Below are 18,663 nucleotides of genomic sequence, written 5' to 3' on the forward strand. Positions count from 1 at the left end.
TTTACTATGTGCCAGGCATTGTCTCAAGCACTTTGTAGATACCAACTCATTTAATCTTCACAAAACAACCCCAAGAAGTAGGTAGTATCATATAATCCCCATTTTAAACATGGAAAATTGAAGTACAGAGAGGTTAAATTCAAGGTCACACAGCTAGTAAATGCTGGAGCTATGATGGGAACCAGGCAGTCTAGCGCTAGGAGCCTTCACACTTAGTTTGTCTCTCTTGGTAATTATTAGTGACGTAGCAATATAAAGTGCTTATGCTTTTAATTTAAGATGTCTGATTGATTTTTCTCTTGTATATTTTATTGACAGCATTTATGAATGCAGCCTGTTGTGCAAATGTAATCGACGAATGTGTCAAAACCGAGTTGTCCAACATGGACCTCAAGCGAGGCTACAAGTATTCAAAACTGAGAAGAAGGGATGGGGAGTACGCTGCCTAGATGACATCGACAGAGGGACGTTTGTTTGCATTTATTCAGGTAAAGCAAAGGTTTACTTTCACATTACTCTATAGTAAGATCTACATTTCTGAATCTCCATTTTACTAGTCAGGGCCACTGAGATCTTATAGCAAGAACAAGAGCAACAATATATAGGAGGAGCATCAGAGGAAGACAAGTGACTGGGAAATTGAGCACTGAAGGGATGAAATGCCTTAGGAGGAGGTATCAGGTGTTCCAGAAAAGAAAGGCTAAGGGATAAAACTTGGGTTATTGTGTGAGGCACATTTTTTGGTCTCTGTGGCTGCAGATGCTTTGGGGTAAGGTAAGAAAGCTTCCTATTTAAATAGGAAATCTAAATGACTGATTTGCTAAGGTAAAGATTATTAATCAAAGACTGTCTTGTTCAGTGTCTTGAGCTATTAGAATTTAATAGGTTAACATTGTAATAAATACCTTCAGGTGATGATTCAGGCAAAGTAGTTCACTCCATTTCAGGGACTCAAGAGAGTTGTCCATGTTCTGAGTGAAAGTTTCCAACCAGTGTGTTACAGTTGTGCAATTACTGATTCTTTCAGGCCATATCCCACAGGCCAGACACGTTGGTCTCTAGTTGTCTCTTCCTTTTACCCCAGAGTGTCAGGCAAAAATCCTCACTTTCTGTGCGTACCATGAAATGAGAAAGGTTGGAGAAACACGACTCTCAACGCAATCTAAAGGAAATGTGCTAGGCAGCAGGGACTAGAGCAACCCTCCTCATCTGAAATTCCAGGTTCACTTCAGTGAGGGCAAGAATTATCAGAGTTCAGAATAGTCACACCTGGATCCCTACCACATACCACTTACAGACACACATACTACACAACTTAGCTAGACAATTCATCTCTCGTATTTCTCAAAATAACTCTTTGATGCTGCCCATAAAATGCCAAATCGTGTCCAGAAAGTATCATTCATTGGCTTTATCTGCATTGCTAGAAAATGCTCCTAAGTTATCTCTCTGATCTAGTTCCTAATTTTGACTTGTTAACTATAATTTTGAGTTCCTTGAAAGAAAATGCGTAAGCTTCAGATGAAGATTTTAATTACACTAGGGCTTAATATGAGAATAGGCACATATCACCACAGATTTAAATAGGTCACTTTATAAAAAGAGTAAAGGTTTTAAATGATAAAGCATTTATAACTAGACACAAAAGCTGAAATTTTAAGACTAGAGTTCACCTCTCTAATTTTCTAGAATGCTTTCTGATCTGTATTTTTGTTTTATATTATTGTAGCTAAATCTCTTCTCTTTCATGTTATACCACAACAGACAAATACTTCTTTTAGATGCCCTATATTTTTTCATGTACTGGGAGATACAAAATCTCTTCTTGGTCTTTTATATATTATTTCTTACAATAGCTTTCTAGGATGAGTTAGTGTTTATCTTCATTCTAGAAATAAGGTATACCCTACAGGGTTCTTTAGTAATGGAGCAGAAAAGATGCCCTTTTGTTGCTAGTAATTGTGTTATTTTTTGTTGTGTTAAGCTCCTTTACTTTTTTCTTTTAGGAAGATTACTAAGCAGATCTAACACTGAGAATCCTGATGCTATTGATGAAAATGGAAAAGAAGAGAATATTATGAAAAATATGTTTTCAAAAAAGAGGAAAATAGAAGTTGCAGATTGTGAGGTTGAAGTTATCCCATTAGAATTGGAAATATATCCTAGAAGTGCTGTGACTGAGGAGTGTCCACCTAAGCTCCATAATAATCCCAAAGAGCCTATTATGTGAGTGAGATCTTATGAACCCAATCAAGATTGATCTATGCTGTATACTATTGATCAAGAGTAGTTCTTTCTCTTTCATCTTTCTTTCTTACTTTCCACCTCCACTCCTATATATCTCCTGTATGTCAACTTGCTTCACAGTTGTAAGTTTAACACTGTGAGAAATCTAGGGCACTTAGATTTTAAAATCTAGCCAACATACTTTATTTCCTCAGTTTCCATTTGTGGAGTCTTACCTTTAAAAACTTTGACTTTAATCAGGTTCTTTATGGATGTCGTAACTTTTGCAGTTCTTTTTATTTTCTATCACCGTTTTATTTGCAAAGCTTTTCTTAGGTTTTCTTCAGTTTTTTAACATACTTCAAAAATGATTGACTTTAAAATATGATTATACTTTTTTCTTCTAGTGAGGGGTAGGCATAGATGTTATAACTTAGATTAATTTCTAATGGATATTTATGTAACAGTGAAGCTATCTATATTTCAGGGCACAATAAAGAGCATTTTTAGTGATATACAGAATAACTTTTTTTTCCTTTTCAGAGAAATGAAATGTAACAATATTTCAAGAATTCAGTATCATTCAGTCATTAGAAGTCCTAAAACCAAGACGGCCAGTATTCAACACAATGGGAAAAAGATGGTAAAAACTGCAAAATGTAGATGGTGCCCTTCTGAGAACATTAACTATTACTTAGTTCAAATTGTTTGTGTTACTTAATAATGTGTAGGATTTCTTTTATTATTTTGTAATGTGGTGCTGTTAAAGTGTTAGGACTATGTTTTATTTACTTAGTATCTTCCATGGTGGTTGGCATGTTCCCAACTTAGATATATAAGGAGAATGTTGGTCGTGATCTGACAGTGTACTCTACTGAGACTGAGAGCTATCCAGTCTAAGAATTTGTAGAAGAAGCTAAAGTGTTCAAGAGTTGATAGTATTACATAATAAGAAAAAAAGGATGGAGTAATTTAAGTTAAGGAGAGATGGTGTGAGATGTAGGAGAAAGAAGAGAAGCAGCCTAATGAAAGAATCATCAAGAAAGCAACATTTTACATGATAGCCTCTGAAGGTACACTTTTCAGTCTGTACTGAGAAGAATAGTCACAGACTGTAACTTCGAAACAGAATGATGCAGGGAAAAAAGAACAGGCAGACATTATGGTAGTTCACGGTAAGGCTTGTTGATGAAAAATAAAAACTCTGCCCTAGGTGGTGTGCAAATATTTGCCCTCTGCCTAGTAACATTCAGTAGGTACCTCCTCAGTACCACATGATTATGAAAAGATTGGGCCGGGGGATCACATAGGCTTGGGTTTGCCCTCCAGCACTGAAGCTTACTAGCTGCTTGACATCTCTCTGTCTACATTTCTTTATCTGTAGAATGAGAATAATAGTATCTGTCTCAGAGTTAAGAGGATTAAATGAGATAAACATCAGAAACTTTGTGTAGCACAATGCTTGACACCCAACTAAGTGCTCCACACATGTTGACCATTGAAGTACATAAATAATAATAATAATGGTCAACATGTATGGAGCACTTAGTTGAGTACCAAGCATTGTGCTCAGCATATACCCCTTTTTGAAAGTTATCATTACCATTTAAAGTGACTGCAGTGTCTGCAACTCATGGAGACAGGCAATTCCTTTAACCTTTTCTTTGAAGTAACTAGCCAAAGAGTGTTTTTAATCTTTGCACATCTTATAGTTGAAGCCAAATTTATAATCTGGCATCAGAATTGAGGGATACAGACAGGTGTATTTGAATTTTATTTTGAATTTATAATGCCTAAAGAGTGTCTTGACAGTCCTTATAATTTTCATAGCTGTTGCTCACTAAAGTGCCTAGGAGTGAAATACAGCCATAACGGCTCCATCACTTCAGAGAGGCTTTCAAAACTAATCTAGTAGCTATAGCCTGTGAAGATTGACACTTGATGAAAGAGGCCTTACTGCTAAATTAAATTTTTTTTCCTGACCTAGGAAGTAAAGACATCTTCCTTGTTTTCTTTTAAGGGATTTACTTCCTCAGAGTCTGTCACCTCAGAAGATAATGGTGGATTTAAACCAACTCAAGTACATCTGAACTCTAAAGCCAAGGAAATGAGAGGTAGGCTTTGTTTCAGTCTTATTGCTTGCCTCTTCTGCCTTTTTGTCTCTCTTGCTCAGTACTTGTGGCTCATTTTCTCAGACTCCATAACAAAAATGTGGCATTCATCACAAGAGTTTCTACTTGTTTAGATCAGAGGTTGGCAAAACTATAATTGGTGGGCCAAATCCAGCCCACTACCTGTTTATGTATAGCCTATGAGCTAAGATTATTTTTACCTTTTAAATAATAACTGAGAAAAAATGGGAAGATAAGTAATACTTTGTGACACTTGAAAATTATAGGAAATTATAATTTCAGTGTTCCTAAATAAAGTTGTATTGGAACTGAGCCACACTCTTTCGTTTACATGTTGTCTCTGTCTACTTTCACACTATAGCAGCAGACTGAATAGTCACAACAGAGACCATGTGGCCCACAAAGCTTACAGTATTTACCGTTTGGCCCCTTACAGAAGAAGTTTGCTGACCCCTGGTCTAGATGCCAACCATGACTTGATGCATGGCAGGAGAAAGGGGTGGTCAGCTCCAAGTCTGCATAGTCCATCTATGGCTTTGGAAGCATTGTCCAATGCAGCTATTTCCTAACCCTTCGTTTAGGCTCCTTAAAAATAAAGACACATCATTCTCCTGCAGTATTCCAGCCAGTGCTGCTGCAGGGGATGCTTAGCAAAAAGTGTAAATATTGCTACCCTGAGTGCTTATCTTTCAGTGTTACCGGACCTGCCATGGTTAATATTACAACCTGACAAACTTGGATTTTGTTCATTTGCATTTCAATATATCCCTCAGTGGAGAGGCATTGCTGAGACATGACCCTTTGTGAAGAACTGACCAACTATTGCCTCTTCTGCCTTTGGGCTTCCTTGCATCTGCACACCCAACTCCCCACCTGGTCTTAAAGGATGGAGACTGGGGGAGGCAAGGCAGTTCCTTGACAGAAAAGGTCTATCAAGAAAGGGCACTTATAATAATTTCACCTGTAGAGGAGGAAAATCTCTTTCTACCCACCTTAAGCTGTCTAGCCAGAGCCCTGTAAATTAGACTGACAAAAGACAGATTGACAAGAGAAAAACAAAAGTTTATTAGTATGCATATTATACACATAACACATGAGTACTCAGAGATGAGTAACTCAGAGAGGTGGCTTAGAACTCTGGCTTATCTAGTATCTTAGTCAAATAGTCAAAGAACAATAAATTTTTAGAGGAATAACAAGACAAAGGAAAAGGGCCTTGAATATCTCGTGGTGGAAATTGTGGGAACCCAGATATGTGTGAAACCAATGGTAGATAAAGGCTAGTTAGTCAAGTATGCTATGTAGATTGCTTTGGTTCAGTCTCCAAGCTGACAAAGGTCTAAAGTTATCTCTGGTAATTAACTTTTGTCCTTCCTAGTATTACAGATGGAGGGACACCTTTGTAAATTTATATCCTGCTTTTAGACACATGGGGGGAGGGCTGAGCTTTTCCTGTATTGCTACTCAATTGCCCTTAGCTCAAAATAGTCCTTATGTCAGAGATGCATATTTTGGGATGACATTCTGATATATCACCATTTAATGCATGTGAGCCATACGACTACTGTTACTTTTGGTTCTTTTGTCATTTCCATTGACTACTACAATGTATATAGCAGGCACCACAAAAATTAGTTATGTACTATTATGGCTCACAAGTAACCCATGATTAAAATATGAGTACATGTAGGAGTAGCAGCCAGCAACAGTGATGATTACATCAAAAACATTAATTTTAGAGAAGTATAATTTCTTTGTGCCACTGAATTAGGTGACACAAATGACTTTTTAAAAATAAATCATTTTATTCCATTTGACATGCATTCATACTTTTGAATATTTTCAAAAAATTATTTCCATTATTCGATAAGAAAAACAAGTAGTTCATCCTCTTCTAAAGTACTGTTGTTTGTAAAAGTGTAATTATTGAATGATCATCTAGTAAAAACTCCAAACACTAATGTATACAAAACCCATAGCAATAGTTATTACTATTGGGACTTATAGAGGGTGACTCCATCAGGGTCTCCTCAGGCCTTTCATTGGTATATTAAAGGCCTAAAGTGCTCCCTAAATACCCTCTCTGTTACAGCTGTTTAGAATACACTTAAATGCAGATTCCAAAGTTGAAGAGAGGTAAGTCAGTTTCTAAGGAGTAGAGATTAAATATAGTAACAGGAAGCAACATGTATACAGATTCATAAAAAGGCATTGTTATGTAGTAGAAAGAAGGCAGGCTTTGGGGTCAGATATTTCTGGGTTTCTTACCCCACTTCTCATTACTATTGCTAGTTAGGTGAATCCCTTAAGCCTTCAGAGGCTTGAAGTTTTCATTTGTAAAATTGGAGTACTGTCTACCTTAATACATTGTAAGGATTAGCAATAATTAGCACAGCTTGCATTTAATTAGTATTGTTACTCTCAGCACTATTGCTCAGCCAATTATATTTCCTGACAATTCCTTCCACAATGTTTATTAGAGGACTCAAGCTCAAACCAAGCTGAAGATTCTGAAGACAACCCTGTGATTGAATCAGATGTGATAGATATAACTAAATGTAGAGAAGAAACTCCACCAGGGGGCAGATGTCACCAAACAGTCACACTGGATGATCAGAATGAGATTCAAATGCAAAAGCCCCAAGAGGAAAAATCTCCAGCATGTCAAAACCAGCAGGTCTTTTGTGATAAAGAGTTACCAAGTGAAACCAAGAATGCTTCATCTGATTCTCTAAAGAAGTTCAATAAAGGGAGTGTGTTTTTATTGGATGCCACAAAAGAAGGAAATGTGGGCCGCTTCCTTAATGTGAGTATATGGGCTGAGGTTCCTATGTCTAAACACATTTTTTTTCCCCTAGGCTTCTTAACAAAATCATGAGGAAAATATGATTAAAAGACTCCAAAGCCAGACTACCTAGATTAGAATGCCAGTCCTAACCAAATATACTTCAATTAAAAAAATTTTTTAAAAATGCCAGTCCTCCACACATGACCTGGGGCATGTTACTTGACCTCTCTATGCTGTATTTCCCACCCCTATAATATGGAGATAATAATAACTGTCTAGGATGTTATGAAGATTAAATGTATTATATATAAAGTGCTTAAAAGGTACGTGGCACACAGTAAACATTTGCTTGAGAAAGCTATAAGAAATAGTAAGAAAATCATATATGTTTATTGAAAGGTTTTCAAGATTCATTACTTCAAACAAAAATCACAATGGGACACATAGAATAAGCTTCTCTTTTGTGTCTTATATAATACAGTATGTCTTATTCAGAAATGCCTCTATCCAAAAAAATCAGTTGGGAGTACTTATGTTTTGCTTACTCTCACTAAGTTTTGAGTGGTTTAGTGGCTTAGTACAGAAAACCAGTACATTTATCAGAATATTGCATTTTACTGTCTTACTCCTTTTTTATTCCTAAACCATAGTCGTTTTCTGTTTCTGTGTATGTTTGGGATATATGTAATGAGATTTATTTTTGTTTATACAGAGAAATATTTATGATTTCTCTGATTTTAAGGTTCAAGACTTAAGACTCCTGGCATCTTCATGATAAGAGGGATAACTTGTATTATTGGCCATAACTACTGTGTAGGGTGGAGTTACCTTGTAGCTTTCCCATCATACTGCTATTCTATCCTGCCTCCTACCGTCATACATGTTTATCAAAGAATGTATGGTCCCAGGAATCCTACAGGAAAAAAAATCCGCTTCAACCTCTAGTCCCAGTGTGTATATAGACTCTCTTTGGCCAGGTGGACCATGTGGAAGCCACCTGTATGCCCCCTACTCTCTGGGCTCCACTTTGTCCTTGCTTATCCTATCCAGGAGAGTGAAGAGGAGTCGTGGAAGGAGGATGGGAACTTTGATACCCTCCACACATCTTTGGAAAGGTCCACTCTAGTACTCTGACCCCTGGATGTGGCCTTAATTTTTCTCTTTGATCTGTATCAGAGCTCTTCTTCCTCTCTGGGGTTGAATTAGTGGGATGGGCAGCTTTGCTTTTTCCCTTAAAGTAATGGGAAGCATGCATGGCCCATGATTCTTTTATGCATTCCCTTTGCGAAGCTCAACACCCCCTTTTTTTTTTTTCGGCCACGCCGCACAGCTGGCGGGATCTTAGCTCCCGACCAGGGATCGAACCTGTGCTCTCAGCAGTGAAAGTGGAGTCCTAACCACCGGACCACCAGGGAATTTCCTCAACACCTCTTTAAAATGACTTTTGAGTAGTTTGAAGTTGACGTTCAGTGATTATTTTTATTTTATTTTAATTTAATTTAATTATTTTTGGCTACGTTGGGTCTTCGTTGCTGCGCGCGGGCTTTCTTTAGTTGGGGCAAGCAGGGGCTACTCTTTGTTGTGGTGTGCGGGCTTTCTCATTGCGGTGGCTTCTCTTGTTGCGGAGCATGGGCTCTAGGCATGCGGGCTTCAGTAGTTGTGGCTCACGGGCTCTAGAGCACAGGCTCAGTAGTTGTGGCACACGGGCTTAGTTGCTCTGTGGCACATGGAATCTTCCCGGACCAGGGCTCGAACCCGTGTCCTCTGCATTGGAAGGTGGGTTCTTAAGCACTATGCCACCAGGGAAGCCCTCAGTGATAATTTTACATGTAATTCAGGTGCCATCAGAAGAGAAAATACTCTTAAGTCGGAAAATCTTTAAAACCAAAGAGCTTTTCTCCTTGCTAGGTAAATCTGTTTATTTGGCTTTTTTCTTTTTCTCTGTCCTAGTTAGGAGGATACTTGGTTAACAGGGAACAGAATCCTCTCCTCCCTTCCTCTTTCCTACAACTGCTTTTCTCTATTCCACTTTCACTACTTCTACACTATTGCCAAACATGCTAGGAGCTATTAAACGTGCCAGGAGAGCCAGAAGATCATTAAAGAATGATCTCTAGGGCTTCCCTGGTGGCGCAGTGGTTGAGAGTCTGCCTGCCGATGCAGGGGACGCGGGTTCATGCCCCGGTCCGGGAAGATCCCACATGCTGCAGAGCGGCTGGGTCCGTGAGCCACAGCCGCTGAGCCTGCGCGTCCGGAGCCTCTGCTCCGCAACAGGAGAGGCCACAACAGTGAGAGGCCCACGTACCAAAAAAAAAGAATGATCTCTAGCAAAGGACTGTTGTGGCTTCCTTTCTGGTAGGTTATGTTGAATGGTGGCTGCACTACAACTATATGGTTGGTTTCACCAGCTGGGTCCATCCCTTCTTTATAGGAGGAAAAAAACGGGCTTTTCTTTCTTTTTAAATTTAATTTTCTACTTAGATAATACATTCACGAGGTTTCAAAGTTTAAATAAAATAAAGAGTCTTAGAGAATACCTACGTACATACATACAGCCAAACAGAATTCTGTATCAAGGTAGCTCTGACCCTGCCAAGTAGGCACCATGAGTAAAGCTTACCAGGCCCAAATTGAAAAAACTGTGTGGACAGGAAGTTATCATTGAAATTTAATGGTGGCAAATATGTCTGAGGAAAATTGCTGGGATTTGATCCCTTTATGAATCTGGTGATAGATGAATGTGTAGAGGTGGCAGCTAGTGGGCAACAGAACAATATTGGAATGGTGGTAATAGGAGGAAATAGTATCATCATGTTAGAAGCCTTGGAGAAAGGAGAAGGTCATGTTCAGCAGAGAAATCAGTTACGTATACAGGTACCCTTTCCAACGGGTCTGTTTGACTGTGTTGTAAAACTCAGGTCATATACATTCTTCATATTAAACTTTTTGTTTTGTTTAAAAAAAATGTACTGTGCCCACATTCACCCGGCCCCCACTCCACCCTCTATAGTAAAATCATTTTTACTACTTTTTTGTGTATTCTTATAGTTTCTTTATGCAAATACAAGTAAATATAAATATATGTTCTTATTCCTACCCATTACATAAAAGATAGCATATTATATTTACCGTCCTACACCTTGTTTTTTTTTTAATTAGCAACGTGCCCTGGAGATCTTTCTAATCAGTACACAGAGCTCCTCGTTCTTTTTGTTTATATTAATAGCTGCATAGAATTCCAATGTGTGGATATCCTAAAGTTCATGTAACCAATCCTCTTTAGATAGATATTTGGATTGTTTCCAAACTTCTACTGTTAAAAACAATGTTCAATGGATACATGTGCAGATATATCTGTCGGATACATTTCCAGATACTGGATTGCTGAATCAAAAGATATGCATCTATAATAACGATAAATACTGACAGATTATCTTCTATAGGGGTTTGCACCATTTTGCCTTTCTACTGGAAAGATGTAAGAGTGTCAAAACAGGGCTTTTCTGAATGTATTCCTACCGTCAACAAAATTGTAATGAGCTATGATATTCTATATACTAGTCAGGAAAAAAAAGATATAAACAAAAATAAGTTAGATGTGTTGGAAACAGAATGGTATTCTAATGCTGCAAAGAATAAGGTATCAAACTTGATGCTATGTCTAACCTCTGTGTTTATTTTTTTTAACAGCATAGTTGTTGCCCAAATCTTTTGGTACAGAATGTTTTTGTAGAAACACATGACAGAAATTTTCCATTGGTGGCGTTCTTCACCAACAGGTTTGAAAATTTTTTTATATGATTTCATTTTGAAATTGTGACTTTAAAAATAACAATAGAAAAATATTAAGAGAAGATATATGCTATAGCCCCACATATCTGGCACCCTAGAATATTCAGTTATCCCAAACTGTTTGTGGTCAATAAAATTTTAAATAGCTGAAATTTTCATTCTTATTTCCTCTTAGAGTTAACGCCTGAAAAGGCTAAGGATGGCAGGCCTCAGCCAGTTCAGTTCAGAGGATAAATGATGCAGAATGCTACATCTTTGAGTCCAAACTGCCCCCAACTACCACACCACATGCCTCATCACATTACTGGGTTCCACTGTTTGCAAAACACACTTCCTTCCTTGTGGATATTGACAAGTTTCTTCTTACTTATGATTTTAGTAGATTTGAAATAAAACTTAAATGATTATTCTTAATAAAAGAGCATTCCTAATTGGCTGTTGTTGGAGAGAGAGAGAAAACCATATTTTTGAGGATGGTTAATGATGTTAATGTGAAAATTGATATAATCAAATTTGATTCATTTGGTAGTTATTCAGGGTAATTTATGATTATTTTTAAAATTTCTACTTTCTAGGTATGTGAAAGCAAGAACAGAACTAACATGGGATTATGGTTATGAAGCTGGGACTATGCCTGAAAAAGAAATATTCTGCCAATGTGGGGTTAATAAGTGTAGGAAAAAAATATTATAAATCTGTAGCTAGTGCCTGTTCATGAAATTACCTTATCGAGCTGAAATTAGAGTCATGCAAAAGAAACCCCAGTGGTCAGTGGAATTAATTTAGGTTATGATCCATCAAGAGAATTCCTCTCAGTTTACCCTTGTTGGGGGGTCCATTTGCATTACTTAGAAACACTAGGAACAAAATAAGGACATTTTCATATGCATAGGGTATCTCTTTATTCTTACTGCTGTTCAACTGTACATGAGTAGGATGGAAGTGTATATTTTATATGAAATACTGCTATATAATTTGTAACTTATTTGTAAATTATATATTAAGAAAGACAAATGCCACAATTGATTTCAGCACTTCTTATTGCTTTTGGAATTATCTTTGACTTTCATGGCCCCAAAGGGCCAAAGCTCACATCTTTACCTACAAAATTTATTTATGTTTAATTCCTGGCAAATAATTTACCATTGTGAACCATAAGGTGGGCAACAGAGCCTGAAGAATCTGTCGAAATTCACTTCATGCATATTACTTCCAAGTATTTTAGTGCTAGTTGGAGAAGCTGTATCTGGCTCCGTGAAAGTGTCCCATCAGTCCGTTTGAATGAGAAGGGGTAGAAGCTCTCCTGTGGGGAAGGTTTTGGCACACTCTTTGCGATTCAATTTCTTTTCCACAGATTCTCTTCACTCCTTCCACATAAACACGGACAGGAAAGGAGGGAGTAGAAACTTGGAGGAATTAGAATATTTTTGTTCTAGATAGAGCCTTATGAAAAGGAAACTTAGAAAATAGTCAGACATGGCTTATTTAAGCCAGAAGAGATTGTGCTGGGCAAGAATTTCACTTAACAAAACAATTCTACTGAACTGCAAAGTCTGAAACAGACCCTTGGACGCTCCTAGGCATGATGTGCAAATTATTTTCCTAGAGAAAGTTACTTTGCTCTAGGTTACCTAACCATGATTGTCTAGTGGAAAGAGGATGAGAATCTCCAAGAGTTAAAACTAATTTTATCTATAACAAAGATATACATTTGGCTGCCAGGAACTTCCCACTAGGAACCAGGATGGGAATACTAGCTCAAAAAGGAGTAATTAAAAGTAGTTCTGGTTTTTTAGGGGTTTTTTTTCTTTTTTTTTTTTTTTTTGATCTTGATTCTGGGTTTAGTTTGGTTACCTTTCAAACAAAAATCACTTCTAAGTTTGGACCCGATTAATTTCTTTAAAATATTGAACTAAATAAAAATTTAACTTGAAATTGGTTTAGAGAGTGGGAAACCAAAGAGCTAGGAAAGGGAGCAAAAAATTATAACCCAAACAGCCTGTAGACAGATGAGGAAAGTTGAGAAGTCCATTTATTCACAGTAAAGATGCAGGAATTTTAGGCAATGCACTAAAATAAAGTGAAGACACTTAGTAAGTATGGAAAATGTTTTTGTGCAGAAATCAACATCTTGATCTGCTTCATTCTGTACTGGTTCACAGCTGTCATCTTCCGTCAGCGTCCTAGAGATTCCCTTTGTCTTCCTTATGTCAGGTCTGTTTCCAGTTAAATCCCATTATTTCCCCTTTCCTGGATTTACTCCCACATATTGGTGAAACACATCCTCCAGTAGCTTTTGAAAGGGAAAAATGAGGTGAATATTTTGAGCCCTTGTATGTTTGAACATGTTATTTTACCCTTACACTTGATTGCTATTTTGGCAGGGTATGGGTACTCAGTTCGTGAGTAGCTTCCATACCCAATTTTGAACACATCTGCTACATTCCAGTGTTGCTGCTTTGAAGTCTGAAAATGTTCTCACCTCTGGCCTTCAGGGTGACTGTTGGAAGTCAGATAAAGCCGTTCTTTATCTTTTGTATACGTGGCCAATTTTTTCAAGCTTATAGCATTCTCTTTGTCCCAATGTTCTGTTCCCAGTAAGAGTTAGTTTTCATACCTCATACCAGGTGCTTGGTGGGAGGGATCTTTCAATCTGAAAACTTTGTTCTTCAGAGAAATTTTCTTGAACTATATTTCTTTAATGAAATAGTTCTGTTGTCTGTTATCGGTTGTCTCTTCCTATTTATCTAGACATTAGACCTCCAGGATTGGTTCTCTCATTTTCTTATCTTTTCTCTTAATTTCCAGCTTTGTCTTCTTGCTCTACTTTCTGGGAGATTTCCTCAACTTAATCTTACAATTTGTCTATTGTGTTGGGTTTTCGTTTGGGGGGTTTTTGCGGGGTGGGGATTGGGTTTTGTTGTGTTCTGGTTAGGTTTTTTTCTTTTGGTCTCATTTTAAATTTCTAGAGCTCTCTTCTCTGAATGTTTTTTTTTTCTTCAATATCCTATTTTTGGTTCATGGTTGCAGTATCTTATCTCTTTGAAAATACTATTTATATAGTGTAACATACAGGCATTCGTATCTATATTTTCTTTTTCCTGAATATTCTGTGATCTGTAAGGTTTGTTTCTGTGTTTTCCCTGTATGTGTCCTTTGGTCTTTGTCTTTCATGTTTTAGGCTTTCCTCAGTTAGTTAGATCTTGGCAGTCTGCTCATTCTTTTTTTTTTTTTTTTTAAATAAGGGATTTTTTTAAGCATCTTTATTGGAGTATAATTGCTTTACAATGGTGTGTTAATTTCTGCTGTATAACAAAGTGAATCAGCTATACATATACATACATCCCCATATCTCCTTCCTCTTGTGTCTCCCTCCCACCCTCCCTATCCCACCACTCTAGGTGGACACAAAGCACCGAGCTGATTTCTCCCTGTGCTATGCGGCTGCTTCCCACTAGCTATCTGTTTTACATTTGGTAGTGTATGTATGTTCATGCTACTCTCACTTCGTCCCAGCTTACCCTTCCCCTCCCTGTGTCCTCAAGTCCATTCTCTATGTCTGCATAGAGGACAGCATCTTTATTCCTGTCCTGCCCCTAGGTTCTTCAGAATCATTTTTTTTTTAGATTCCATATATGTGTGTTAAGTCTGCTCATTCTTAAGAGTGGAACACTGAAAAGCTGAGATTATAAACTGAGAGCGGGGTAAGGAGCTCTTCAACTGCTTCACCTGACCTAGCTGAGCTCTTCAGTTTCTTATCCAGTCTCTTTAGGACTTTCTTTCTGGCCTGACAAGGAGTACTCTTCCATCTTACTGCTTGAAAGAAAAAAAACTTTGCTGCCAGAGCGTGCTCTTTTCTCCCGTTTTGCATCTCCACACTCTTGCTTCTGTAATCCATTTGTTTGTCAAGACTATCCAAGTTATCCTTTTTAATATTGTTCTCTTTTCTGTCCCCAGTTTGCCTCCTTTCCTCTCTTTAAAATCTGCTCAAAAAACAAGACCTCCAGGAGTTTTCCTTTGATTAGTTCCTCAGCAAGCCACCAGCTATTACATGCTTCTTTTACAGAGCAACTTATTTTTTAACTGTAATTATATGCGTTTGTGTTCTCTACATGTGTATTCCATGCACCAAAAACCTTGTCTTGTATGGTGCTGTGTACCCAATGGGTGCTAAATAAAGGCTTGCGACTGCAACTGGAATTACTGTCAGTTAATTCTGCGTCCGTTTATGATAGACCTGTTTAGGCCAGACTTGGTGTGATACAGTTTTTAGAAAATAATGGATAAATCCTCAGAAGAACAATCATTTCTCCAGCTGAGTCCAGGGGCTTCGGCCACCTTTACTCCGACTATCGCTTAAGTGGGCGCAGGGTGGGGAGCTCCTGGCATGATTTTTTTTTTTAAAAAAGCAATTCAAATTCAGACTCAGATCTGGAGAAGTTGCGAGTTTCTGTTTGAGAACTGCATCTGCAAAGCGGACGGGTCTCTTCCTGCTCGGGACTTTTCCCCCGGGTAGGGGAGATCAATCATCATGATTTCGCCAAAACGGACTTCCGGCTGCGCGGGCGCAGTGCGCAGACATGGAGCCGGCGGGACCTCCCGAGCCCGAGTCGAGCTGCGGCGCCAGCTGGTCCGAGGCCCGGGCTGGGCGGGACGAGGTCCCCCACCCAACCGGTGAGTACTGCTCGGGGGGCGGGGGGCGGGGGGCGGCAGGGGCAGTCGGGGCCCAGGGCAGCTCCCTGGTCGCCGCCGCCTGAGGGCCCGCGAACCCGCCTCCCGAGACAGCGCTGAGGTCTTGGCTCAGCAGCCCCTCGGCCGCCGCCGCCTTGGGGCCCGCGAACCCGCCTCCCGAGACAGCGCTGAGGTCTTGGCTCAGCAGCCCCTCGGCCTCTGGGCGTCCACCGCCGGCGGCCCTGCGCCCAGACCGCTCCCCAGGGCCTCTCGTAAGGAGAGGGTTTGCCTTCCGTTTACCGTTTACCGTTTACCGTTTACCTCACCCACTGCTAATGGGACAGCCCATTGCTACAGTCCTACAACGCTAGGAATGCAGCCAGCAAGGAAAACCGAAGGAAATGCCTGGGAGTTTACTCTCCCAGCGCGGTTTCACCCGCCCCTAAAACAATGCAGTCGGAGAAGTGCTCTGGGGAGGTAGGCTGGAGGGGGACCCCTCTTGAAGAGAAGTGGTCAGCTAGGTCTCAGGAAGCAGTTTGAGAAGTTTCCACAGAGAATGTAACGTTTTGGAACCATCCCCTCCTTTCCATGAGTAGTTCAAGTCTGTGGCCCTCCCCTTTAAGTGAGGCAGCAGCCTTCTGGCTGGGCTCCTTCCCTGCGTTTCAACAGATGTAGAGCGCTTACCCTGTGCAGGCTCAGCACCAGGTGCCGGGGATGCAGAGACGAGTTAGGCAGGCCCTGTCCTAGAGAGTCTAATAGGCACCTCCTGTGTGACCTGCTAAGAACCACAGAGTCACAAATGAGGGGCTCCTGCAACTCAGCCTGGTGTTCAAGGAACATCCTATCTTAGTTTTAAAGAGAGTCACCCAGAGATACAAAGCTTGAAAAGGTGGTCCAGAAAGAGGTGAAGACTCAAAAAAAGGCACCAGCCATAAAACATCAGATGTGGCAACCACAAGCCAAGCAGTTGACTATTTCATTTAGCTAGTGTGTATACAGAATGCAAGATGAGGAGTTACTGGAGGTGAGGTTACATCCTGACCTTTTCCCCAAACTCCAGACTTGTATAACCAACTTCATTAATGCCAGGAACGATCTCAAACTGAATATGTCCCAAAGAAGACTCCTGTTTGCCTGCACACACCCACACACTCCAAACCTGCTCAGCCACTACCAGCCTTCCCCATTCCATTCACCTGGTTGCTCAGACCAAAACCCCAGTGCCACTCTTGGTGCCTCTCTTTCCTCCTTACCTCCCAACTAATGCATTAGTCAGACCAGTCAGTTCTCTCTTCAGAATATATCTCAAGCCTGGCCTCTTCTCACCGCTTCCATCACTGCCATCCAAGCCACCATCATCTCAGGCCTGGACTATTGGTCCCCTGGCTTCCACTCTGGCCTCTCATACAGACAAGCCTGCACAGTAGCCAAAATGATCTTTAAAAAACAAAAAGTAAGTGTGATTCTCCTACTCAAAGCCCTCCAATAGTCTCTCATTACTTTCAGAATAATCTTACTGTGGCTACAGTGTACCCCATGTCCCGATCTGATCCAGCCCCTACCCATCTTGATGACTGCTACCCCTCACTGCACTGTGAGTCCTCTAAGCCCCCACCATATTCAAATATCTGCTCAAATGTACCCTCCACAGCCTTGCCTGCCCATCCTGTTTAGAAGAGCCCTCCCCCACCCTCATTAATCTCTTCCTCCTTCCCCTGCTCTGTTTTTCTTCATAGCACTTACCACATCCTGAAATAATACTTGTTTGATGTCTCTGTACTACTAAAATGTAAGTTCCATGAGAGTTGAAATTCACATCTTATTCCCTGCTTTATTTCTAGTGCCTAAAACTCTACATTAAGTATATGTTCTCATTAAGTATATGTTGAAGTAATGAATGGGGTTGTATGTAGCACTAAAGAGCTTGGCTTCTGATCTTTAGGTGATAGAGAAGGGTTTTTAGCAGGAGAGAAACATGGGCAAATGTACATTTTAGATAGATCACTCTGGCAGCAACGTGAAGAATGAAGTGGTGTCATGACAGGGAAAGCAGAAGGAGGGAAATGAGATTATCAGAATGAACCAGGTAGAAGACAGTGAAGGCAGGGCAGTCCACTGTCCACGCTGCTGCCAAAACTCACTCTCAAGTGCACATGTGCGCACGCACATGCGTACACACGTGCCTACACACAGATCAGGTCATGGTACTTCCAGTGTTAATTAGGACTTGTTGGCTACAAATAGTACAAAATCAACTTGATGTCATTTAAGCAAAAGGGATGTTTGTTACTGGAAAGCAGGGAGACCACACTCACAGACCCCAGGGACATGGATGCTATAGCATTTATCAGAAAGAGCCAGGAAATAGGGCCTGAGAAGCCGTCATAAACTTTGACAGCACTCAGAATATCTGCTTTGTTCTCTTTCTTTGGTCCAGTTTTCCTGATAATGGGATAGAAGATGGCTACCCTCACAGCTTCTCAGTTTTTACATCTTCAAGAAACCAGCCCAATCTGAACTAAAATCTTCTATTCTGAATTCTGTATATGTGGGAGATGGGCAGGTTGGTCCTCTGGGACTGTCAGCTGTGCCTAGGGAAAGAGAGTCACATAGTATAAACATACCTGCTGGGGCTTATCCCTGTGTATGATTGTGAGTCAAATGGATACCCTAAGGAAGTCCACTGAACATCCTATTCCCTGGCTGCCTGCCACCCCTCCCTTACAACACAGACATCCTTATTCCTCTTTTCACATTCTGAAGCTGTCCCCAGTAATGCCTTCTGGCTATCCCAAATACACATCCTGCCAAACTTCTCCGAAAGTTATGTCCAGTCACACCATCCAGAGACAATGTGATAAAGCCATTCATTTTCCAAGTCCATTACCAAGCCTCTAGGTAATATCTACTCCCCTTCTGTTTTGGTCAGTTCAGGTATGCAGTCACTGGACTCAGTAATATACACATCTGATATACAGTGGCAGGACTAAAATAGTAAACTGCAATGAAAACTATTGATCAAAGGAGAAAAGAGGAAGGAATTTCCAAGCCAGC

General features: G+C 39.9%; 1 protein-coding gene across 4 annotated transcripts in view; it reads left to right on the top strand.

Annotated features, from left to right (window-relative positions):
- The window catches only part of LOC114888037 (histone-lysine N-methyltransferase SETDB2-like), an 81,457-nt gene that overhangs the window by 33,293 nt on the left and 29,501 nt on the right, over positions 1-18,663 (top strand). For 2 of the 4 annotated variants that reach the window (XM_029209918.1, XM_029209917.1), the window contains exons 8-14: positions 319-488; positions 2,007-2,226; positions 2,770-2,869; positions 4,247-4,340; positions 6,839-7,164; positions 10,837-10,925; positions 11,514-11,943. In XM_029209918.1, coding sequence (XP_029065751.1) covers positions 319-488; positions 2,007-2,226; positions 2,770-2,869; positions 4,247-4,340; positions 6,839-7,164; positions 10,837-10,925; positions 11,514-11,631 — 1,117 coding nt within the window. In that variant the 3' untranslated portion in view covers positions 11,632-11,943. Of the gene's footprint in view, positions 1-318; positions 489-2,006; positions 2,227-2,769; positions 2,870-4,246; positions 4,341-6,838; positions 7,165-10,836; positions 10,926-11,513; positions 11,944-15,505; positions 15,613-18,663 lie in introns of those variants that run through there. The other 2 variants (XM_029209920.1, XM_029209919.1) reach the window with 2 other exon arrangements.

The sequence above is a fragment of the Monodon monoceros genome, unplaced genomic scaffold, assembly GCF_005190385.1.
Source record: "Monodon monoceros isolate NGI ecotype Baffin Bay Population unplaced genomic scaffold, NGI_Narwhal_1 Super_Scaffold_8, whole genome shotgun sequence".
In the NCBI taxonomy this organism is placed as follows: Eukaryota; Metazoa; Chordata; class Mammalia; order Artiodactyla; family Monodontidae; genus Monodon; species Monodon monoceros.